We start from the raw sequence: 19,191 nt of genomic DNA, 5'->3' as shown, positions 1-19,191 counted from the left end.
GAACCCCTAATAATAACTAGGCACTGTGTACCATGATTTTTTTCAAATGCATTTTCTCACTATCTCTGTCTTATATATGAGGACACTGGTATTCTGAAAGATTTAAGTAGACTTGCTTGAAGTCACTTGGGGTACAGGTAGGATATGAACCCTAGTCTTTGACTCCTTTTCTAGTTTCATGATTGCCTTGCTAGGTAGAATTACGTAAGGAAGTTTAAACTTATATATTGCTTAGTTTTAGTTTGTCTTTTTTTTTTTTTTCTTACAGTGGTCTTTGTTTATTTTCTTGTGTTGCAGGTTACAACATGATTCATTTTACCCCATTACAGACTCTTGGACTATCTAGATCATGCTACTCCCTTGCCAACCAGTTAGAATTAAATCCTGACTTTTCAAGACCTAATAAAAAGTATACCTGGAATGATGTTGGACAACTAGTGGAAAAATTGAAAAAGGAATGGAATATTCTTTGTATTACTGATGTTGTCTACAACCATACTGGTATGAGCTTCATTAACTACTTCCATTAATTTTGATGGAAATATTATAGTCTGGTTATTTTATTTCTTATGGTTTTATATAACATAAATTTTGAAAACACAAATGATGCACAGGTGTCCTTCAATTAAAAAATCACTTTATGTAGTACCACTTTTTTTCTTTCAAAGAAAACAGTGTTATTGAAGATAAAGTCAGCATGTATTTTCACTGTGATAATTAAAGAATAAGAGAGTGATCGTAGAAGAGACATAGGATCACATATTTCAACTTGCAGTATTAATACTTTGCAGACCAACATGTGAATCCCATATAACAACAGCTCTGGTACTATCGTATATATTTGAAAAAACTGAATGACTGTTATTCAAACAGAAAGTTATTGGTAAACTCTTAGAAGTTAAATCTAAAAATTATACCCCTTACATGCTAAGGGCTTATTAAAGTTAACTCATTTGGATCCCAAGATTCTTTACCAATATACAGTTCTATAAAATTTATCAGAGCCTCCCAACTGGTGATCCTCAGGGAGATGATTGGTCCAATCACCTGTCAGAACAACTGGGCCTGGAGAAGCCTCTGGCCATGATCAGCTTTCAGTTTAACCCATCATGCCTTGCAAATATTATCTTCTCTCAATGCCCCAATGAAAACTTCCTAATATGTAAGAACTCAGTGTTCTTCACTTGAAAGGTTGACATTATTGATAATTAGTTTAACATCTATAATATTATTCTTATCAAGCTACATAATGGCATTATATGTAGTTAGGATATGGCATAGGCAGCTTTAACAAAGAGACAAAAATATACTGATATAAGACTGAAACTGTATTTATTTCTTATAAAAAATGAGCTAGGCATCCCAAGACTGATATAGTAGCTCAATGGTAATAGGGAACGAGGTTCTTTCTCTCACATTGCTCTATGTCCAACACTTTGCTTCCAACTCTTAATCAAATATGGCCGTTCAGTTCCCGATATCACCCTCAACCAATGGAAATGAGGAAGAGAAGTCATACCTTTTAAGGGCATGATCTGATATATATATATTATATTAATATATATGTATCATATATGATATATATATATATATATATATATATATATATATGCACACACATATACACACACACATTTTGTCAGGTAGGATTTTTTTCTCTTGTCACACCTAGCTGCAAAGGAGTCTTGCAGTGTAGCCTATCAGCCGTATGTACAGCTGAACTTTGGGAATTCTGTTACTAAAGAAACAAGGGGAGAAAAAAATTGGGGTACAGTAGCAGTCTGTATCGGAGACTGTATTTCTAAGGCATTTGAGAGAGTCTGTGCAATATAAAAAAGTGAACTTTGCTTCAGCCTTAAATTGGAAAGTGTTGCAAATCATAATATACTTTCTGTGAAAACAGATTTTTATTGTGAAGTTTTATCCGGGGGAGTCAACTTCCAGATTGGCAATGTGAGGGCTTCACAGACCCTCTACGCAGCAAAACAACTGATAAAAATTATTTTTTTAAAAACTGTTTAAAGTCTTTGGAAATTGTTCTAACGGGATTCGGCATGTGGAGAAGCATATAAGAAAATCTACTAGCTCTCAGTAGGAGCAGTGATAGTCCATGACATTTTTTTTAAAGATTTTATTTATTTATTTGAGAGAGAATGAGTGAGAGAGAGCATGAGAGAGGAGAAGGTCAGAGGGAGAAGCTCCCCAAGGAGCTGGGAGCCTATGCGGGACTCGATCCTGGAAGTCCGGAATCGTGACCTGAGCCAAAGGCAGTCGCTCAACCAACTGAGCCACCCAGGTGCCCTAGTCTGTGACATTTGAACCAGGACCTGCTTCTCCCTGCCCCAGCTCAGAATGATGATAGGTCTGCTCCTGACAGGTACAGCTGGGAACACAAGGCTCCTTTTCTCCTCAACTCCCAGCATAGGGCTATAGTTGAAATGGGCAGGCTTCCAGCATTTCGCATGCCCCTCCCAACTCCAGCACTCCGTTGCATAAACTCTATTCTGGGCAAGAACAGCTGAGAGGTCTTGGGCTCCCTTCCTTCATCCAACCCCACTCCACTCAGAGGGGAAAATCTTTACCCCGTGCATGGCAGGGCAAGAATACTGGGCCCCAGTCGCCCTTGCCTCAGCTTGCTCATGGGATGGAGGTTCCATCCATGGGCTTCAGTCCCTGCCACCAGCTATAGAGCATCTCCAGTGGAGGAGATGTGCGGTAAGAACAGACTAAGAATGAAATTGATGTTATTTGGTACCTGTCATGGGACACTTTTGGAAATAGTGGAGACTTTGCTGGTAAACAAGGGGAGGCTGGTATCACCGTGAGAGCAACATACTAAATCATAGGCCAGCCAGTAGTTTAACCAAAAGAACCAGGGAAAGAGACAGCTGAGAACAGCCTTCCTGGGGTCAGACAAGTCTCAAAAGACTGGCCTCAGGGATTATCCCTGCCAAAGGGTCCAAATTTAATTGGATAAGATTATGGAGCAATTTATGCTCCAGCCTATTATCAAAAATAATAGCACAAGAGTGTAACAGCTAAGTGTGATTCCAGCAGAGGCAAGCAGCTTAACAAAGTTCAGGGAAAGAGACAGTTAAGACAACCGTGCTAAAAACCACTGTCATCCCAGGCTGACTGCCCTTGGCCCCAGCTGCGTTCTCTGAGTGGCAACATCAGTGGCTGCACACTGTAGGGGAAATAGACTTCACTGAAACAGTCTAACCAAGTTACAAACAGGTAGCCAATTCCTTCCAATTCCTGGAAGGAATGGGCTCAATATCCAGAGTTGCTACAGTATGCTATCTAAATTGCCCAATTTGCAACAAAAAATTGAGAAATGCAAAGAAAAAGCAAGTGTGACCCATATACACAAGAAAAAAGCAGGTGACAGAAATTGCCTTTAAAAAGTCCTAGATGTCATACTTAGCCAATATAGACTTCAAAGCAACTGTTATAAATATATTTAAAGAATTAAAAGAAAACAGGTTATAGCAGTAAAGGGGAGGATATGATCATTCTATCTCCTCAAACAGAGAGTATCAGTAAATGGAAATCTTAAAAAATAACCAAATGAGAATTCTAGAGTTGAAAAGTAAATAACCAAAATTAAAAATTCACTAGAGGTATTCAGCAGTATATTTGAGTTGACAGAATAAAGGATCAGTGAACAGAGATTATACATTTTGAAGAGCAGAAGAAAGAAGATAAAAATGAATAGAGTTCCAATGAAAGGTGGGACACCTTGAAGCATACCAACATGCATCATGGAAATATCTGAAGGAGAGGAGAGGAAAGAACAGAAAAAACACTTGAAGAAGTAATGGCTAAAAACTTCCCAACCTTTAAAATTTGATTAAATCTACGTGTCCTAAAGCTCAGTGTATTTTAAGTAACTTAACAAAGATAGCCTCACTCAGCATAGTAAAAAATTTGTAAGCCAAAGATCCAGGGAATTTGTAAAGTAATACATACCTTGTTTGATTGTGCTTCATTTTTTTTGCACTTCTCAGTTACTGCTTGATTTTTTTTTTTTTTTTAACAAATTGAAGGTTTGTGGCAACCTGCATCAAACAAGTCTATTGATGCCATTTTCCAACAGCATTTGCTGACCTCATGACCTCATGTCTCTGTGTCACATTTTGGTAACTTTTGCCAAACTTTTCATCATTCAGACTTTTCATCATTATATTTGTTATGGTGGTCAGGGATTTGTGGTTATGACTTGCTGAAAGCTCAGATAACAGCACTTTTAAACATTAAAGTATTTTTTATTTAAGGTATATACATTGTTTTTTAGATATAATGCTATTGCATACTTAATAGACTATAGTATAATATCAACATAACTTTTATATACACCGGGAAACCAAAAAATTGTTTGGCTTGCTTTATTGCAATTTTCATTTTATTGCAATGGTCTGGATCCAGATCCACAATATCTCCAAGATGTGCCTGTGTCTTGAAGGGCAGAGGCTATCAGAGTTAATTGGAAAAACAAGAGCCAACTATATGCTGTCTACAGGCAACACACTCTACATTCAAAGATACCAATAGGTTCAGAGTAAAAGGATGGATAAAGATTTACCAAGGACCAGAACCCTGGAGGTTCCCTCTCTGGTTGTTCTGGAGATCACACAGCCTTGGGTATACATATGGTCTTCCAGACTGCCAGAAGTAAATGTGATTTTATTTTTAAGCCTGGCTTCCTAGGATTCACCCTGGGTCACTGTAGGTTAGTGTTCATTTAATGTTTGGGTAGAGGTTGTCTTTAAGCCCCTTTGCTAGTGAGTTGTCCTCTGTTGATATGTCTGTATAGGATATGAGGAATGTTTTTCAAGTCTTTCCCATGTCCTATTAGAATTGCTTCTGAGTGGATGCAGCCCTAGGAGAGCTGTCCGCTGCTTTCTCTTTCCCTAGTGCTGTTAAATTTGTTTGTTTGCTCTGATGTTTTTCTTATATCATGGAGCTACCAGCATTCCTTCAACTGCTCCCCACCAAGGTCTTCATAATTTTCAGTAATGCCCTTATGCACGGAGTTCTTCACTCACTCTTCCAAACAAATTCAGTCCTTTCAGGCAGAGCCCTTCATCTTCATGGCCTTTCTCCCTGAGCAGAACACCTGTGCCACTGCTCCAGAGCTGGGGATGAGGTCACTTTTCCCCAGGCACCATCTCATTCTGGGGGCACACAAGGCAGGAGGTAGCAATCCCTGGTCTTTTCAGTTGCCCTCCCACGTGGGACCTTCACCCTACAAGTAAGCTCCAACTTTTAGGGGCCATGAGAGTCCCAGTATTCTTGGCCTCCCACAGCTAGGTGGGATGTCCACCCTACCAGGGGGCAGAGGAAGGGGTGGCCGAAATGGAGGAAAGGAGACTGGATTTTCTTTTCCTGCCTACTTGGAATAGAGCTTCTACAAAATGGGGCTAGAGGGAGTGTGAGAACATGGGCAGCCTGCCTCTCCCAGCATGAAACTTTAACCCCAGACTGGGAATGGTAGGAAGAGGAAGTCTCCATGTTGGCCATGCCTGCCTAGAATAGAGCACCTGGCACAGAGCTTCCATTAACACATAACTGGTTGGGAAGGTTAAGGGAGCAGATTGTAGTTCAAATGCCACAGACTCTTGCTTTCTTGCTGAAAGTTAGTAGATTTTCTTGAAGTGTTTCTCCATATGCTGAATGCCCTTAAGACAATTTCCAGACACTTTAAATGATTATACTTAAAATTTATGCTATTTAAATTGTGGTTGTGCTGGGGAGAATGTCTGCTAAGTTCCTCACAGCACCAATTTAGAAATCCATGTTTCATTTTTAATTTTGGTGTATATTAAGATATAGTTTGGGTTGGCTTCTCTTTATTGCAGAATTAGAAATAATACTTTATTAGCTAAGGTTTAGAATTCCTTCATTTTATACTTGATGTTCTTTCAAAAAAATAAGTAACAAAGTTTCAGGATTTTACCATTTAAAAATTAGGATAGCTTTAGTGTTTTTTTTTTTTTTAAGATTTTATTTATTTATTTGACAGAGAGAGATCACAAGTAGATGGAGAGGCAGGCAGAGAGAGAGAGAGAGGGAAGCAGGCTCCCTGCTGAGCAGAGAGCCCGATGCGGGACTCGATCCCAGGACCCCGAGATCATGACCTGAGCCGAAGGCAGCGGCTTAACCCACTGAGCCACCCAGGCGCCCAGCTTTAGTGTTCTTAATAAATGAAAATCCAAACAATATAATTATCATTACATTTTTCTCTTACATCTTGAATTCTAATAACTGATGATGAATCTAGGAAAAACCAGCTTAAATTGATTTTTGAGAATTATTAATTTAACTGTTATTACAACATCTCTGTTTCTTATATATCCTGTCTTCAAGTGTTTATTATGGATATAAATAAATAATAAAAAAATAATTTGTGTACTATATTACTTACTAAATGAAACTAAAAATAATAATGATTTTTAAACCCCTTAAGATTTGTAATGGTGCTCAGCTGACTGAGGCATGAACACATTCATCTGGTTAAGATTGCAGATGAATCTGAAGAAACTTTCTGAAGAAACTTTCCTAAATTCATTCCTAGCTATATGACTTTGGCTGAGTTACTTATCTCTCTGTGCTTCAGTTCCTCATCTGTTAAAGGAACATAACAGTAAGTCCTACATCATGTGGTAGGGCATGAGGATTGATAAAGTAGTATATTTACCTGGCATATGGTAGGTATTCGATAGTTGTTATTACTTTTTGTTTCATGTACATTAACCACTCATGCTCCTCAGTATGAATTCAGGGGCATTATTCTATATCTATTTTATTATTTTTTAAAATATTTTATTTATTTATTTGACAGAGAGTGAGAGACAGCAAGAACAGGAACACAAGCAGGGGGAGTGGGAGAGGAAAAGCAGGCTTCCCGCTGAGCAGGGAGCCCCATGTGGGGCTTAATCCCAGGACCCTGGGATCATGACCTGAGCCTAAGGCAGACGCTTAACGACTGAGCCACCCAGGTGCCCCCATTATTCTATTTTAAAGATGAAACAGAATATGTATAACTTTTGTTTATTTAAAAATTAAAACAAATATTCTTTAATATTGTAAATAGTTGGAATACCTTGCAGAACTCCTCTGATTCTGATTCTGAACTTACTGATATAAGTGGATAAGATGTAAGCTACACCCTTTTAAAAGAAACAGAGCAATTTCTTGGCCTCACTTTTATCAGTCTTACCAAAACAATGTATCTCATTAACCATTCAAATTTAGCTATACAAAGAAGTTGCCTGTGAGAGAGTTTTCTTCCATCAGAATTGTCTAAGCACAACAAAACAAAGCCAACCAACTCACCTCTCTAGAATGAAAAAGCTCCATGAAGACAGGAGCCTTGTTCACTTTTGCTGCAGAATATCCATCTCCCAGAACAGTGCCTGGAATAGATCACATTCTGAGTGTAGATATATGTAAACATGTGAATGGATTTCGAGTTAATATGGTGTCCTCAGGCAGTGCTACCCATCAAATGCTTGGGTAGATATGCCTGGGCCTTGTTGGAGCTGGAACTGGTTTGAGATGTGGGTACTAGAAGAGGCGGTGAGATGAAAACGGATATGTTCAAAGAAAGAGAAAGACTAAGATGCACCAAATCTTCCTCAAAGTTTTAGCGGAAATGAGAAAGGAAGGACCAAAAGAGAGAAGGAAAAATAAAAAACCCACCAAGATAATACCTTTTGTACATCAAGGAAGAAGTATTTTATACATCAGTGAGGGAGTAATCAGTAATGGCAAATGTGATAGAAGTTAAATGGATAAAGTTGAGAAAGTCGCACTAAATCTCATGATTAGAGTAACCTCAGTGGAGTGCTGGATGCAGCAGCAGATTGCAGTGGAAAAGGAACAAGACTGTGGGGAGAAAGTGGAAACCGCAGATACAGGTTGGATTTTCTAGACATTTGGTCTTGAAACTAACAGACTATAGAAGGAAGAGAAATAACTGTGTTTCAATGGGATGTATATTTGTTTGTATTCTTAGCCTTAGGGAGATATAATGGTATTTAAAGATCCAGAGGAAAGAACCTCACCTTCCTCCCCCCCAAAAAAAATACAGGAAGAAATGATTACGTAGGAAAAAATGTGTAAATGACATTTGGAGTTCTGAAGATTGGGGCAGAAGCCTTAGTCTGGCTTTTAGGGAAAGATGTTTTTCAGGCTTAGAAGGAGTGTTCCAAAATGTAGTTGACTCAAGGACCATCAAAATGGGCCAAGGACAAGGCCATTCTTAACTCCCACAATAATAAACTTGTTCTTACAGGAGTGTTAATAAGTCAGAATTGCATCTTACAACAATTAAAAATTCCTACAACAGAACGGAAAAAGGTATGGTGAAGTGGGTGACAGGATACCACAACCAAAAAAGTGTTTTTCACATTACAATATCATAAATTATAATAAAAATTTAAACGAATATTAAATATTTGATGAAGAAATGTAATATATAGTTTATATAATATACTATGACATTTAAATATTGTCTAATATATAAGACAATGAGTGGTGGATGTTGATATTTTATTTCATCTTTAAACTTAATATAGATACCAAATCACTTTAATTACAAGATATTCCTTTATTTTTCCTTTTTATTTAAGCTGCTAATAGTAGATGGATCCATGAACATCCAGAATGTGCATATAATCTTGTAAATTCTCCACACTTAAAGCCTGCCTGGGTCTTAGACAGAGCACTGTGGCATTTATCCTGTGACGTTGCAGAAGGGAAATACAAAGAAAAAGGAGTACCGGCTTTGATTGAAAATGATCATCAAATGAATGTCAGTATGTATAGAGGAGTACCACACTAAAACAGGATAACAAAATTTCTAAAAAACAAAGTAAATGTATGGTCGAAAATTATTTAGAGTTTATATTTAATTTGAAAAATAATATTTAGTGGAAATATTTTAAATATATCTTTTTTTAACTATTGAAATTTTTCAGTGCATTCGAAAAGTAATTTGGGAAGATATTTTTCCAAAGACTCAGCTCTGGGAATTTTTCCAAGTAGATGTTTACAAAGCAGTTGAGCAATTTAGAGGACTTCTTACACAAGGTAAAGGATATACATTAGAATGTTTCTAGCAACTTTAAGAAATTTATTATTACTCTTAAAGGGATAACCCTTCTTTTCTCTGGCTAAGACATTATTAAATCTGTTATTATTATATATTTGTGTTATTATAAACTGTAGTCTTGGAAGCTATCTGAGAGTTAGCCGAGATATCTAAAGGGCATGTCATAATAATACATAATTATTTCTCTTGGGGACTGTTTCTTACTATTGGTTCCTTAGCACAATACTCAGAATATAGTAGAGCTCAATATATGTTTGTTAAGTGCATGGTGCAAGGTAAGTGAGCAGATTACTGTAGCTGCCAAAGGCAGTTTTTAACCTCTAGAGAGCAATACACTGTTTTTATTTTCTTTAAGAAAATAGAGAGAGATGGGGAGCATTGGGGCAGGGGGAGAGGCAGAGGGAAAGGGAAAGGGGGAGAGAGAGAATGTCAAGCAGACTTCCTGTTTAATATAGAGCATGATGTGGGGCTTGATTCCATGACCCAGTGATCATGACCCAAGCTGAAAGCAATAGTCGGACGCTCAACTGACTGAGCCACCCAGGTGCCCTTAACCTTTTTTTTTTATTTTTAAGATTTTATTTTTAAATAATCCATGCACCCAGGGTGGGGCCCAAACTCACAACCCTGACACATGCTCTACTAACCAAGCCAGTCAGGCATCTCTCTTTAGCCCTCTTGATAGATTATTTCCAGTTTTTTTCATCATTCATTCTTTCATTCATTCAATACATACCTTTTGAACCACCTAGTACATATTAGGCAGTCTTCCAGGCATGGGGATTCAGTGGTGAACATAGCAAGCCCTTACTTTTGTAGAAGTTATATCCTTATAAACTGTATTATATATATCCTTATATGTGTTATCCTTATAAGGATATATCTTCCTATATATCCTTATATGTGTTATCTTTACTTAGGTGAATAAATCTGCAGCATAAATTAAGATAAATTGTTAGATGTAGAATTTCCCGGTCAAAGAGTATACAAATTTAATGATAAATTTACAAGAAGTATTGTCCAGTTGCTTTTCAAAATGAGTTGTACCAGTTTACATTATCATTAACTATACCCTCACTAGCATTAGATACCATTAATCTTTATAATATTTGTCAATCAGGCAAAACATTATTTTAATTTGTAGTTCTTTGCTCATTAGTGAATTACATTTTCACGTGTTGTGCCACTTATAGATCTTTAATTAATTGTCTATTAATGTTCTTTCCCTATTTCCCTATTTTTTATTGGGCTGCTTGACTTTTTCACATTGACTTATTATATTAGTAATTCCTTGTTATGCTGGCCTGAAATATGTCCTTCTAGTATACTGTTGATCTTTTATTTTTATTTTTTTTAAAGATTTTATTTATTAATTTGACAGAGATCAGAAGTAGGCAGAGAGGCAGGCAGAGAGAGAGAGGAGGAAGCAGACTCCCCACAGAGCAGAGACCCCGATGTGGAGCTCGATCCCAGGACCCTGGGACCATGACCTGAGCCAAAGGCAGAGGCTTTAACCCACTGAGCCACCCAGGTGCCCCACTGTTGATCTTTTAATTCTTGATTATGTTTTTTTTTCAGCATACTCAAAAATGTTAGTCTTTTATAGCTTCTAATTTCACATCACGCTTACAAAAAATCTTCCATCAACATTCTGTTTTTTTTAAAAAATTCTGTCTTCTTCTAATAATCTTCTTTATTTATTTTTTATATTTAAGTGTTCAAGGGGTACCTGGGTAGCTCAGTCAGTTAAGCATCTGACTCTTGATTTTGGCTCATGTCGTGATCTCAGGGTCATGGGATCAAGCCCAGCATTGGGCTCAACACTCAGCAGGGAGTCTGCTTAAGGATTCTCTCTCTCCCTCTCCATCTGCACCTCCCTACCACAAACACACACTTTCTCTCTCAAATAAATAAATCTTTAAAAATAAATAAAGAAATGTTCAACACACCTAGAATTTATTTTTGTGTATTATATAAATATTTTTATTCAAAAAATGGCATTGTTGATAATCCATCCTTTTATACTGATTTGTGGCACACCATAAAGACTTCATAGTGTAGTCATATACTAAATGTATGTGGATTTGTTATGTGTACTATTCCAGTCTATCAATACTAAAGACTGTTTTATCCCTTACACAGATTGTATAAGCTTCTCTTTTTTTTCAAACACTTCCTGGCAGTTTTTTTTCCTTTTTCTTTGCTTTTTTAAATGATTTTATTTATTTATTTGAGAGAGAAAATGAGCAGGAGGAGGGGCAAAGGGAGAGATAGACTCCCTGCCAAGCAGGGAGCCCAGTGCAGGGCTGAGTCCCAGGACCCTGGGATCATGACCTGAGCTAAAGGCAGACGCTTAACCCACTGAGCAACCTAGGTGCTCCACTGGTAGGTGTAATATATATACTCTTCCAAATGAACCTCGGAAACTAAATCTTGAGAATCTATTTATATTTTATTTATTTTGTTTGTGCTTTTATAAGCTACTTCAAGGTCTCTTTAGAGTAAGTCAGATGTTAGTTAATATAAAAGCAAGCCCAGGTAAGGAGTGCACTTAATGTCATGAGCACTGGGTGTTAACGTACAACTGGTGAATCACCAAACTCTACCTCTGAAACTAATAATACACTATATGTTAATTAATTGATTTGAAATTTAAAAAGAAACATTAAAAATAATAATAATAATAAATTAATAAAATCAAACCCAGTGGAAGCAATCCTGCACAACATCTAATTTATCAGGAACAAATTCCAGCAAAGGGATAAAAATTCTTCCCACAAAACATTTATTTACATTTGCATTTTTTATTATTATATAAGGAATATGCTTACTGGTAAAAAAGAAAAAAAGTATAAAAACTAGCCAGTGTGTTTCTTTCAGAGAATGCAAAGAAAGTCATTAATAAGACTGACTTCTGAATAGAAAGCAATCTTTGAAGAAAAGGAACTCCTGATATTAGTGTATTTGGTAACACCTAGAAGGAAAATTTGTACTACCAACATCCTTAATGCCCTAAAAATTGTAGTAAGAGAAAGCTGACTAAGGCAGAGAAGTGGGGCAGGGTTTGAAGTGATAGGAATCCCTGTGTTTTTCTTCTATAATATTCTTCTCCCTTCCAATCTCTCTCTTCCCCTCCTTCCCTATGTGTATACTTGTCTGTGTGTGTTGTGTGTGTGTGTGTGTGTGTTAGGTGGTGTGCAAGAAGATGGGGGGGAGGTAGGAAGGATGTTTGTGAAATAAATAAACATTTGTTTTATTTTCTGTAAAAAAATATTGTATACTAAAAATTTGAATATCAGTAACAGTTAAAATCTCCCTGTGGATATTTGCATTTAAGATATAATCTCTTCTTTCTTTTAGGAAATAGAAAAATAACAACCCAGCCTGATCCAAAGGAACACCTTAAGATTATTCAGGATCCTGAATACAGAAGGCTTGGCTGTACTGTAGATATGAACATTGCACTAGCAACTTTCATACCACATGAGTATGTTATGAATTTTTTCCTATGAGATAAAGGATAATATTACCTACAGATCTTTACAGCTAGTATTAAAATCCTGAATAGAAAATCAAAAAAAGTAATTCACCATAATTCTGCTAGTTCAAATGCATGATGTTTTCCTCTTTTTTCTGTGTGGTGGACCATGTTCCTATATGTATATATAATATTTTTTACAGTTGGAAAACTTCTTCAGCCATTAGTTAAGATCCTGATGAATATGTTTAAAGTTTCAAATAAGTAAATAAAGTTCCTGTGACCCTTGTTAGAAAATTTTTAAATGTAGAATTTTAAAACCATTAAATATTCAGCATGTATTGCTCTCTCTGCTCTAGCACGGGCCCAGCTGCAATTGATGAATGCTGTAATTGGTTCCGTAAGAGAATTGAGGAGTTAAATTCAGAGAAGCATCAACTCATGAACTATCATCAGGAACAGGTTTCACCTACTTTGAACTGCTGTTTTTCTTTGAGTCTTAATACTGTTTGTTATTGTTTTTACTGAGATACATAATTTAATGTGTTTCAGGTGGTTAATTGCCTTTTGGGAAATGTGTTTTATGAACGACTGGCTGGCCATGGCCCTAAATTAGGACCTGTCACTAGAAAACATCCTCTAGTTACCAGGTATTTTATTTTCATTTTCTTCTCATTAAAGGTTAAAAATTGAAAATTGCATTTAACTTTTTAAATTAATCTGAATGTTTTCCTTCCATGTGTGACTTCAGTACATTTTTTAACTGAAATAGAAGTTTTGATTTGGTAACTAGGGTTAATATTAACTTTGTTAGGCCAGTCCTTAAAGAAACTATCATCAGTATGAATCAGTTTATAAACATTACATTAATGTTTCTGGAGAACTATATACTTACTAGTAAATTCAAAGTTAATCAAATTGAGCCAACATTTAGATCCTTATCTTGTAGGTAATGTGCAGCACAGATTAGGGAACTAAGGTGTAGTAAAAGCTTTTGCAAAAGTAACACCAATATTTCAATGATTTTCTTAGTAATTTTATTAAATTTTTAATTTATTATTTAAAATGTTAACCAGATAATGCTATAATGTTGACTTCCCATTTCTCAAATCTTAGTAGATCTACTCAGAAAGTCTTCTGAAGATTTTTGACCTGTAAAAAAGTTTATTTCCTATAGTGTAAGACTAATCTTTATTCTATTTGTTAAGGAGGAGTTTTAATTTTAATATTACTAATTTAAATTCTCTCCAAAGAATCTCTCTGAATGGATTTAATTCTATCTCCATAGGTATTTTACATTCCCATATGAAGAAATGACCCTCTCCGCAGAAGAATCTATGATTCATAACCCAAATAAAGCTTGTTTTCTGATGGCGCATAATGGATGGGTAATGGGAGATGATCCCCTTCGAAACTTTGCTGAACCGGGTATGTCATTTTTGTTAACTTCTCTGTGGATAGGGAGAGGAAAGTTTACAGCAAACTCAAAATACAAACTGTTTCATTGACTTTTTTCCCCACCAAGGTGATAGTTCTTAAATTGTTTCATCACAGAGATGTCAGAGCACATACAGTTTGAGAAAGAAGAGAAGGTATGGACAGGAAGAGTGGGATTCATTTTTTCCTTTCCCCCTTTTTCCCCTCCTGTCTTTATATGCTCAACCAGAATGGCTTTTATCTATCTATTTTATATTATGGTTCTAAATAAGATTTTATATGGTTAAAAATTTAATCTATTGCATTTTTAAAAATACATATGAGACCATGCTAATACGATTATATTGCCATAAGAGATATTTTCATTCATTAGCCAGAGGGGTATTAGGCATTTGAATAGCAATTACACTAAAAACTAATTTTAGGTTTCCCTTTCACTCCCAGCGTTTTATTTTTCTACAGCTATTTCTTTGCCAGACAGAATTTTGCTGGGCACCCATCAATATGTTTTTCAACATTTAGAAGTCTTTTTGAATGAGAAGTCTTTTTCTAATTCAAAATCTCATTTTTCTTAAAGAATGTACTTCGGGTTTAAGTATCTCTGCCTTCTCCTTTGTAGTCATTCTAAATGCAAAAAGGCATTCTACTGCATGCCGTGGATTTAATGTAACCTATTGCCAAAATGAGTAACAAGGTAGAAATACAGCTTTAAATGGTTTTGGTAGAGGTGCACCTCGGTGGCTCAGTTGGTTAGGTGTCCAACCACTGATTTCAGCGTGGGTCCTGATCTCGGGGTTGTGGGACTGAGCTCCACATCAGGCTCTGCTCTCAGCAGGGAGTCTGCTTGATATTCTCTCCCTCTGCCTCTCTTGCTCATGCTGTCTATCTCTCTCTCAAATAAATAAATAAATCTTTGAAGAAGAAATGTTTTTGGTAGAATGCTGTCTTCAAAGGGCCTGTGATATTTCTATTACTGATTTTCTTTAAAAGAAGCAACTTGATTTTTTTTACACTAAGTACACATTTTTAGAAGGGACTCTAGGTCAAATTTTAACAAAATCGGTATGAGATAAATTAATACTAATTTTTTAACTTTATATATTTAAATAACCATACCGTTTTAGACATAATTTTAACCAGTGTATGGTTTGTGATAGAAATAGTCAATATGATTTTTAAAAAAACAATGTTTCCTTGAAGTAAATGTTTTCATGTTATTTCTTGAACTGTTGAAAGCAAGCTCCTTTCTTAACAGGCTCAGAAGTTTATCTAAGGAGAGAACTTATTTGCTGGGGAGACAGTGTTAAATTACGCTATGGGAATAAACCAGAGGACTGTCCTTTTCTCTGGGCACACATGAAAAAATACACTGAAATAACTGCAACTTATTTCCAAGGAGTGCGTCTTGATAACTGCCACTCAACTCCTCTTCATGTAGCTGAGGTACAGAAAAACAATTCATCTGCATAAAGCAAAGAAATGTAGTACTCTTTCCTTGCTTTCCTTAAATAAAATACTCAAGTATGTGTTTTCTTTTCTAGTTGGACACCAGCATTGATTTGGTGGTAGTATTTAATACTTAGGCATAACTTCACAATTCTAACAAAATCTTTTGATGCAGTAGTTATGGATATCTGGGCTATAAAATGTTTAATGCATTAATATTTTTATTTCTATTTAGAGAAATAGATTGTATTGTCTCTGATGATATATACATACCCATATCGCCATGTATATTATTAAAATATTTCTAATATTTTATTATTAACTTTTAAAGGATTAATATTAACATTTTAATAATATGCAATTATCTATCTTATTCTTGTTATTTTCTGATTGCTCTTGATATATTAATAGACAATGAAGTCACTTGTTACATGTTATTATTTAAGCACTAACATTACAGTATATTGAAGCTTGTTTTAGCCTCATTGATTCCATCTTTATTGATTATTTATAAAAATGTAATTGTAAACATAAAGGTTGTTTATCCCTCTTTGGGCTTTTTATAGAAACTGAGGCAGTGCCAAAATTTATAGCAGTATCTTCTATCTAATACAGCTTTATAAACACAATTTTCATCCTGTTTATAAGATCTTTGATAGCTTCCTAATGACAACTTAGTGTTCTTTGAGAATATATACTTACTGGAAAATATCTATTTCTGTTATTTTAATGCAGTATTATAATGAATATGATTTGAGTCCAATGATGAAAAATTGATTTGGTATGGAAGAATTTAGTGAACATTAGTTAAGGTGGTAGAATATTTTTTAGTTCCAAAAACTAGCAGAGGTTTTTCCTTATTGTGCTTTTAGAAACAGCTATATATATATAGCTGTTGCTATATATATATATAGATAGATAGATAGATATAGATAGATAGATATATGATTATTGCAACATTATGGCAAAACAGAAAATTAAAACTCAATTTGTTAATTTTTAAGTTACAAAATCTTCTAGGACCCTACTTGTTAGCTGACAGAATTTCAATTATTTTATTAACCTTTGTGCAAACATTATATTAAGAAAATTGGAACCAATTTGGTTTGTGATTAAGAGCTGATTACCATTTGTAGGAAAATCTGGCTTTTAGTGTAGTTAAACCTAATCTTTGCAATAGCTAAATGTCTCACCAGCAGAAAATTTACCAATAATGTCCTAGTCGAAAGCCTGCAAATTAATAGTCGGTTAGAGGTATTAAAAACAAACACACATAAAACAGGGTGAAAGCCTAGCAGAATCACAGTGTTATGGTTTACATTTTTTAATGTGACACTAACATTTTTCTTCTTCCTTTTTCCCCCTTTGTGTCTCTGTATCTTTGCAAAATCTAATCTTCCTTTTTAACTATTTTAATCTCTTTATAAATTTTCTTGTTTCCTGTGTTCCTTTTATGTTTTCTTACATATGCACAATTAAATTTATTTGGAAATTCTTCTTGGATTTCCATTTTGTCTTGTTCCATGACATTTTCCTATGTCAAATCCATGCCTAGTCTTGTCTCCTTTCCTACCCCCCACTTGCTTTTCTCTTTATGTTACATTTGTGACTGTGCTTTTTGCAGTACATGTTGGATGCTGCTAGGAAATTGCAACCCAATTTGTATGTAGTAGCTGAACTGTTCACAGGAAGCGAAGACCTGGACAATGTCTTTGTTACTAGACTGGGCATTAGTTCCCTAATAAGAGGTAGGCTTGTTGATGCGTATTTCCCATCTAAAACTTTAGTTGTTTAAGTAGATTAAAAGGCATTTAATAGCATTATATACAATGTTTAATAATTTTCAATATAATTAATGTTCTCTTAAATACTTTACACCAACTTTTCTCTATCTCAGTCTGTTTTTATCAGGAAAAGTTTCCACTTTTCCTGGGGTAAAACATCTCCTCTTCAACTGAAAGATGAGTAGAATGAATTGATAACTCATGAACAACAGCATCTCTTTGTTTTTGAAAATATACAAATCCAGTTTTCATCTCCTGCTTGGATAGATGATCGAATCTTAGATTTTTTCCTATAGATCCTATATAGCTAACATCCTAATAAACAACGTATGTTCCCTTTACCTACATGAGCCATTTCTGTGGCCAATTATAGAGAAGACATTTTGGTCACTTAAACTAATAGACATTTGTTTAAATGTTTAAAGCAGTTTTATTTTTGATAATATTTTATGGTCTTTTTTTTGGAAACTCAGTCATGATAAGAAACCTAACCTCTTCTTGACCAGTAATAATGAAGGTAGTTAAAATATTCTTGTAATGCTTTGCAGAGGCAATGAGTGCATATAATAGCCATGAAGAGGGCAGACTGGTTTACAGATACGGAGGAGAACCTGTTGGATCCTTTGTTCAGCCCTGTTTGAGGCCGTTAATGCCAGCTATTGCACATGCCCTGTTTATGGATATTACCCACGATAACGAGTGTCCCATTGTGGTAAGCATCTATTCTGTTTCTTGTATTTACTTATTTTGCTAAACTCGTATGTGGAATTTAAGAAATAGATGAACATAGTGGAGAAAAAAAACAAAACAGACTCACCTAAAGAGAACAAACTGAGGGTTGCTGGAGGGGAGGAGGGCAGGGGATGGGCTAAATGAGTGAGGCGGATTAAGGAGGGCACTTGTGAGCACTAGGTGTGGTATGTAAGTGATGAATCACTCAGTTCTATACCGGAAACTAATATTACGCTCTATGTTAACTGACTGGAATTTAAATAAAACTTGAAAAAGGAAAAAATAAATTTTTTGATCTGATATTTAGTGGCAATATCCACATGTTCCAGAATCATGTCTTAGATTTATACGTGATTGTGGTACATAGTGTTTGAATGTTTTGTTAAATTCTAAAGCAAATTAATGTCAAAAAATAATAAAATAAAGCCAATTAATGTCTTATAGTATATAACTATGTAACTGTCCTTTACTTCATTATGCAATAGGATGGCACTTTGCATTTGAAAGAAAATAAACCCTGGTGTTTTTATTTTATTGTTTTCTAGCATAGGTCAGAATATGATGCTCTGCCAAGTACCACGATTGTTTCCATGGCGTGTTGTGCTAGTGGAAGTACTAAAGGCTATGATGAATTAGTGCCTCATCAGGTATGTCTTGGTGGTGTTTTTTTTAAAATCCACATGGCCAACAACTTTGAGCATTTTTACTAAAAGATCTTATTATAATTAAAATGTACACATGCCTGAGTTTTAACTTTGTTCAGATTTCAGTGGTTTCTGAAGAACGATTTTATACGAAGTGGAATCCTGGAGCATCTCCATCAGATAAAGGTGAAGTTAATTTCCAAAGTGGAATTATTGCAGCCAGATGTGCTATCAATAAACTTCATCAAGAACTTGGGGCCAAGGGTTTCATTCAGGCAAGAAACTAACTTTTTGTAAGTTTCTTAAGGTTCAGTTTCAGAGTAAGTTTTTCCACTTTGAACACTAACATGTTTTCTCTTTCTGTTTCTCAGGTATATGTGGATCAGGTTGATGAAGACATAGTGGCAGTAACAAGACATTCACCCAGCATTCATCAGTCTGTTGTATCTGTGTCTAGAACTGCTTTCAGGAATCCTAAGACTTCATTTTACAGCAAGGAAGTGCCTCAAATGTGCATCCCTGGTAATGCAACCTAAAAATGTTACTATGATT

General features: G+C 35.4%; 1 protein-coding gene across 3 annotated transcripts in view; it reads left to right on the top strand.

The window, feature by feature from the left end:
* The window catches only part of AGL (amylo-alpha-1, 6-glucosidase, 4-alpha-glucanotransferase), an 80,813-nt gene that overhangs the window by 16,935 nt on the left and 44,687 nt on the right, over positions 1-19,191 (top strand). For all 3 annotated transcript variants that reach the window (XM_047724067.1, XM_047724068.1, XM_047724066.1), the window contains exons 5-17: positions 298-501; positions 8,637-8,818; positions 8,985-9,096; positions 12,479-12,605; positions 12,956-13,058; positions 13,149-13,246; positions 13,885-14,024; positions 15,289-15,476; positions 17,104-17,227; positions 17,812-17,975; positions 18,541-18,642; positions 18,759-18,914; positions 19,011-19,161. In XM_047724067.1, coding sequence (XP_047580023.1) covers positions 298-501; positions 8,637-8,818; positions 8,985-9,096; positions 12,479-12,605; positions 12,956-13,058; positions 13,149-13,246; positions 13,885-14,024; positions 15,289-15,476; positions 17,104-17,227; positions 17,812-17,975; positions 18,541-18,642; positions 18,759-18,914; positions 19,011-19,161 — 1,851 coding nt within the window. The remainder of the gene's footprint in view (positions 1-297; positions 502-8,636; positions 8,819-8,984; positions 9,097-12,478; positions 12,606-12,955; positions 13,059-13,148; positions 13,247-13,884; positions 14,025-15,288; positions 15,477-17,103; positions 17,228-17,811; positions 17,976-18,540; positions 18,643-18,758; positions 18,915-19,010; positions 19,162-19,191) is intronic.

The sequence above is a fragment of the Lutra lutra genome, chromosome 4 (assembly GCF_902655055.1).
Source record: "Lutra lutra chromosome 4, mLutLut1.2, whole genome shotgun sequence".
In the NCBI taxonomy this organism is placed as follows: domain Eukaryota; kingdom Metazoa; phylum Chordata; class Mammalia; order Carnivora; family Mustelidae; genus Lutra; species Lutra lutra.
The sequence above is the reverse complement of the archived record's forward strand: the minus strand, read 5'-3'. Positions and strand labels throughout refer to the sequence as shown.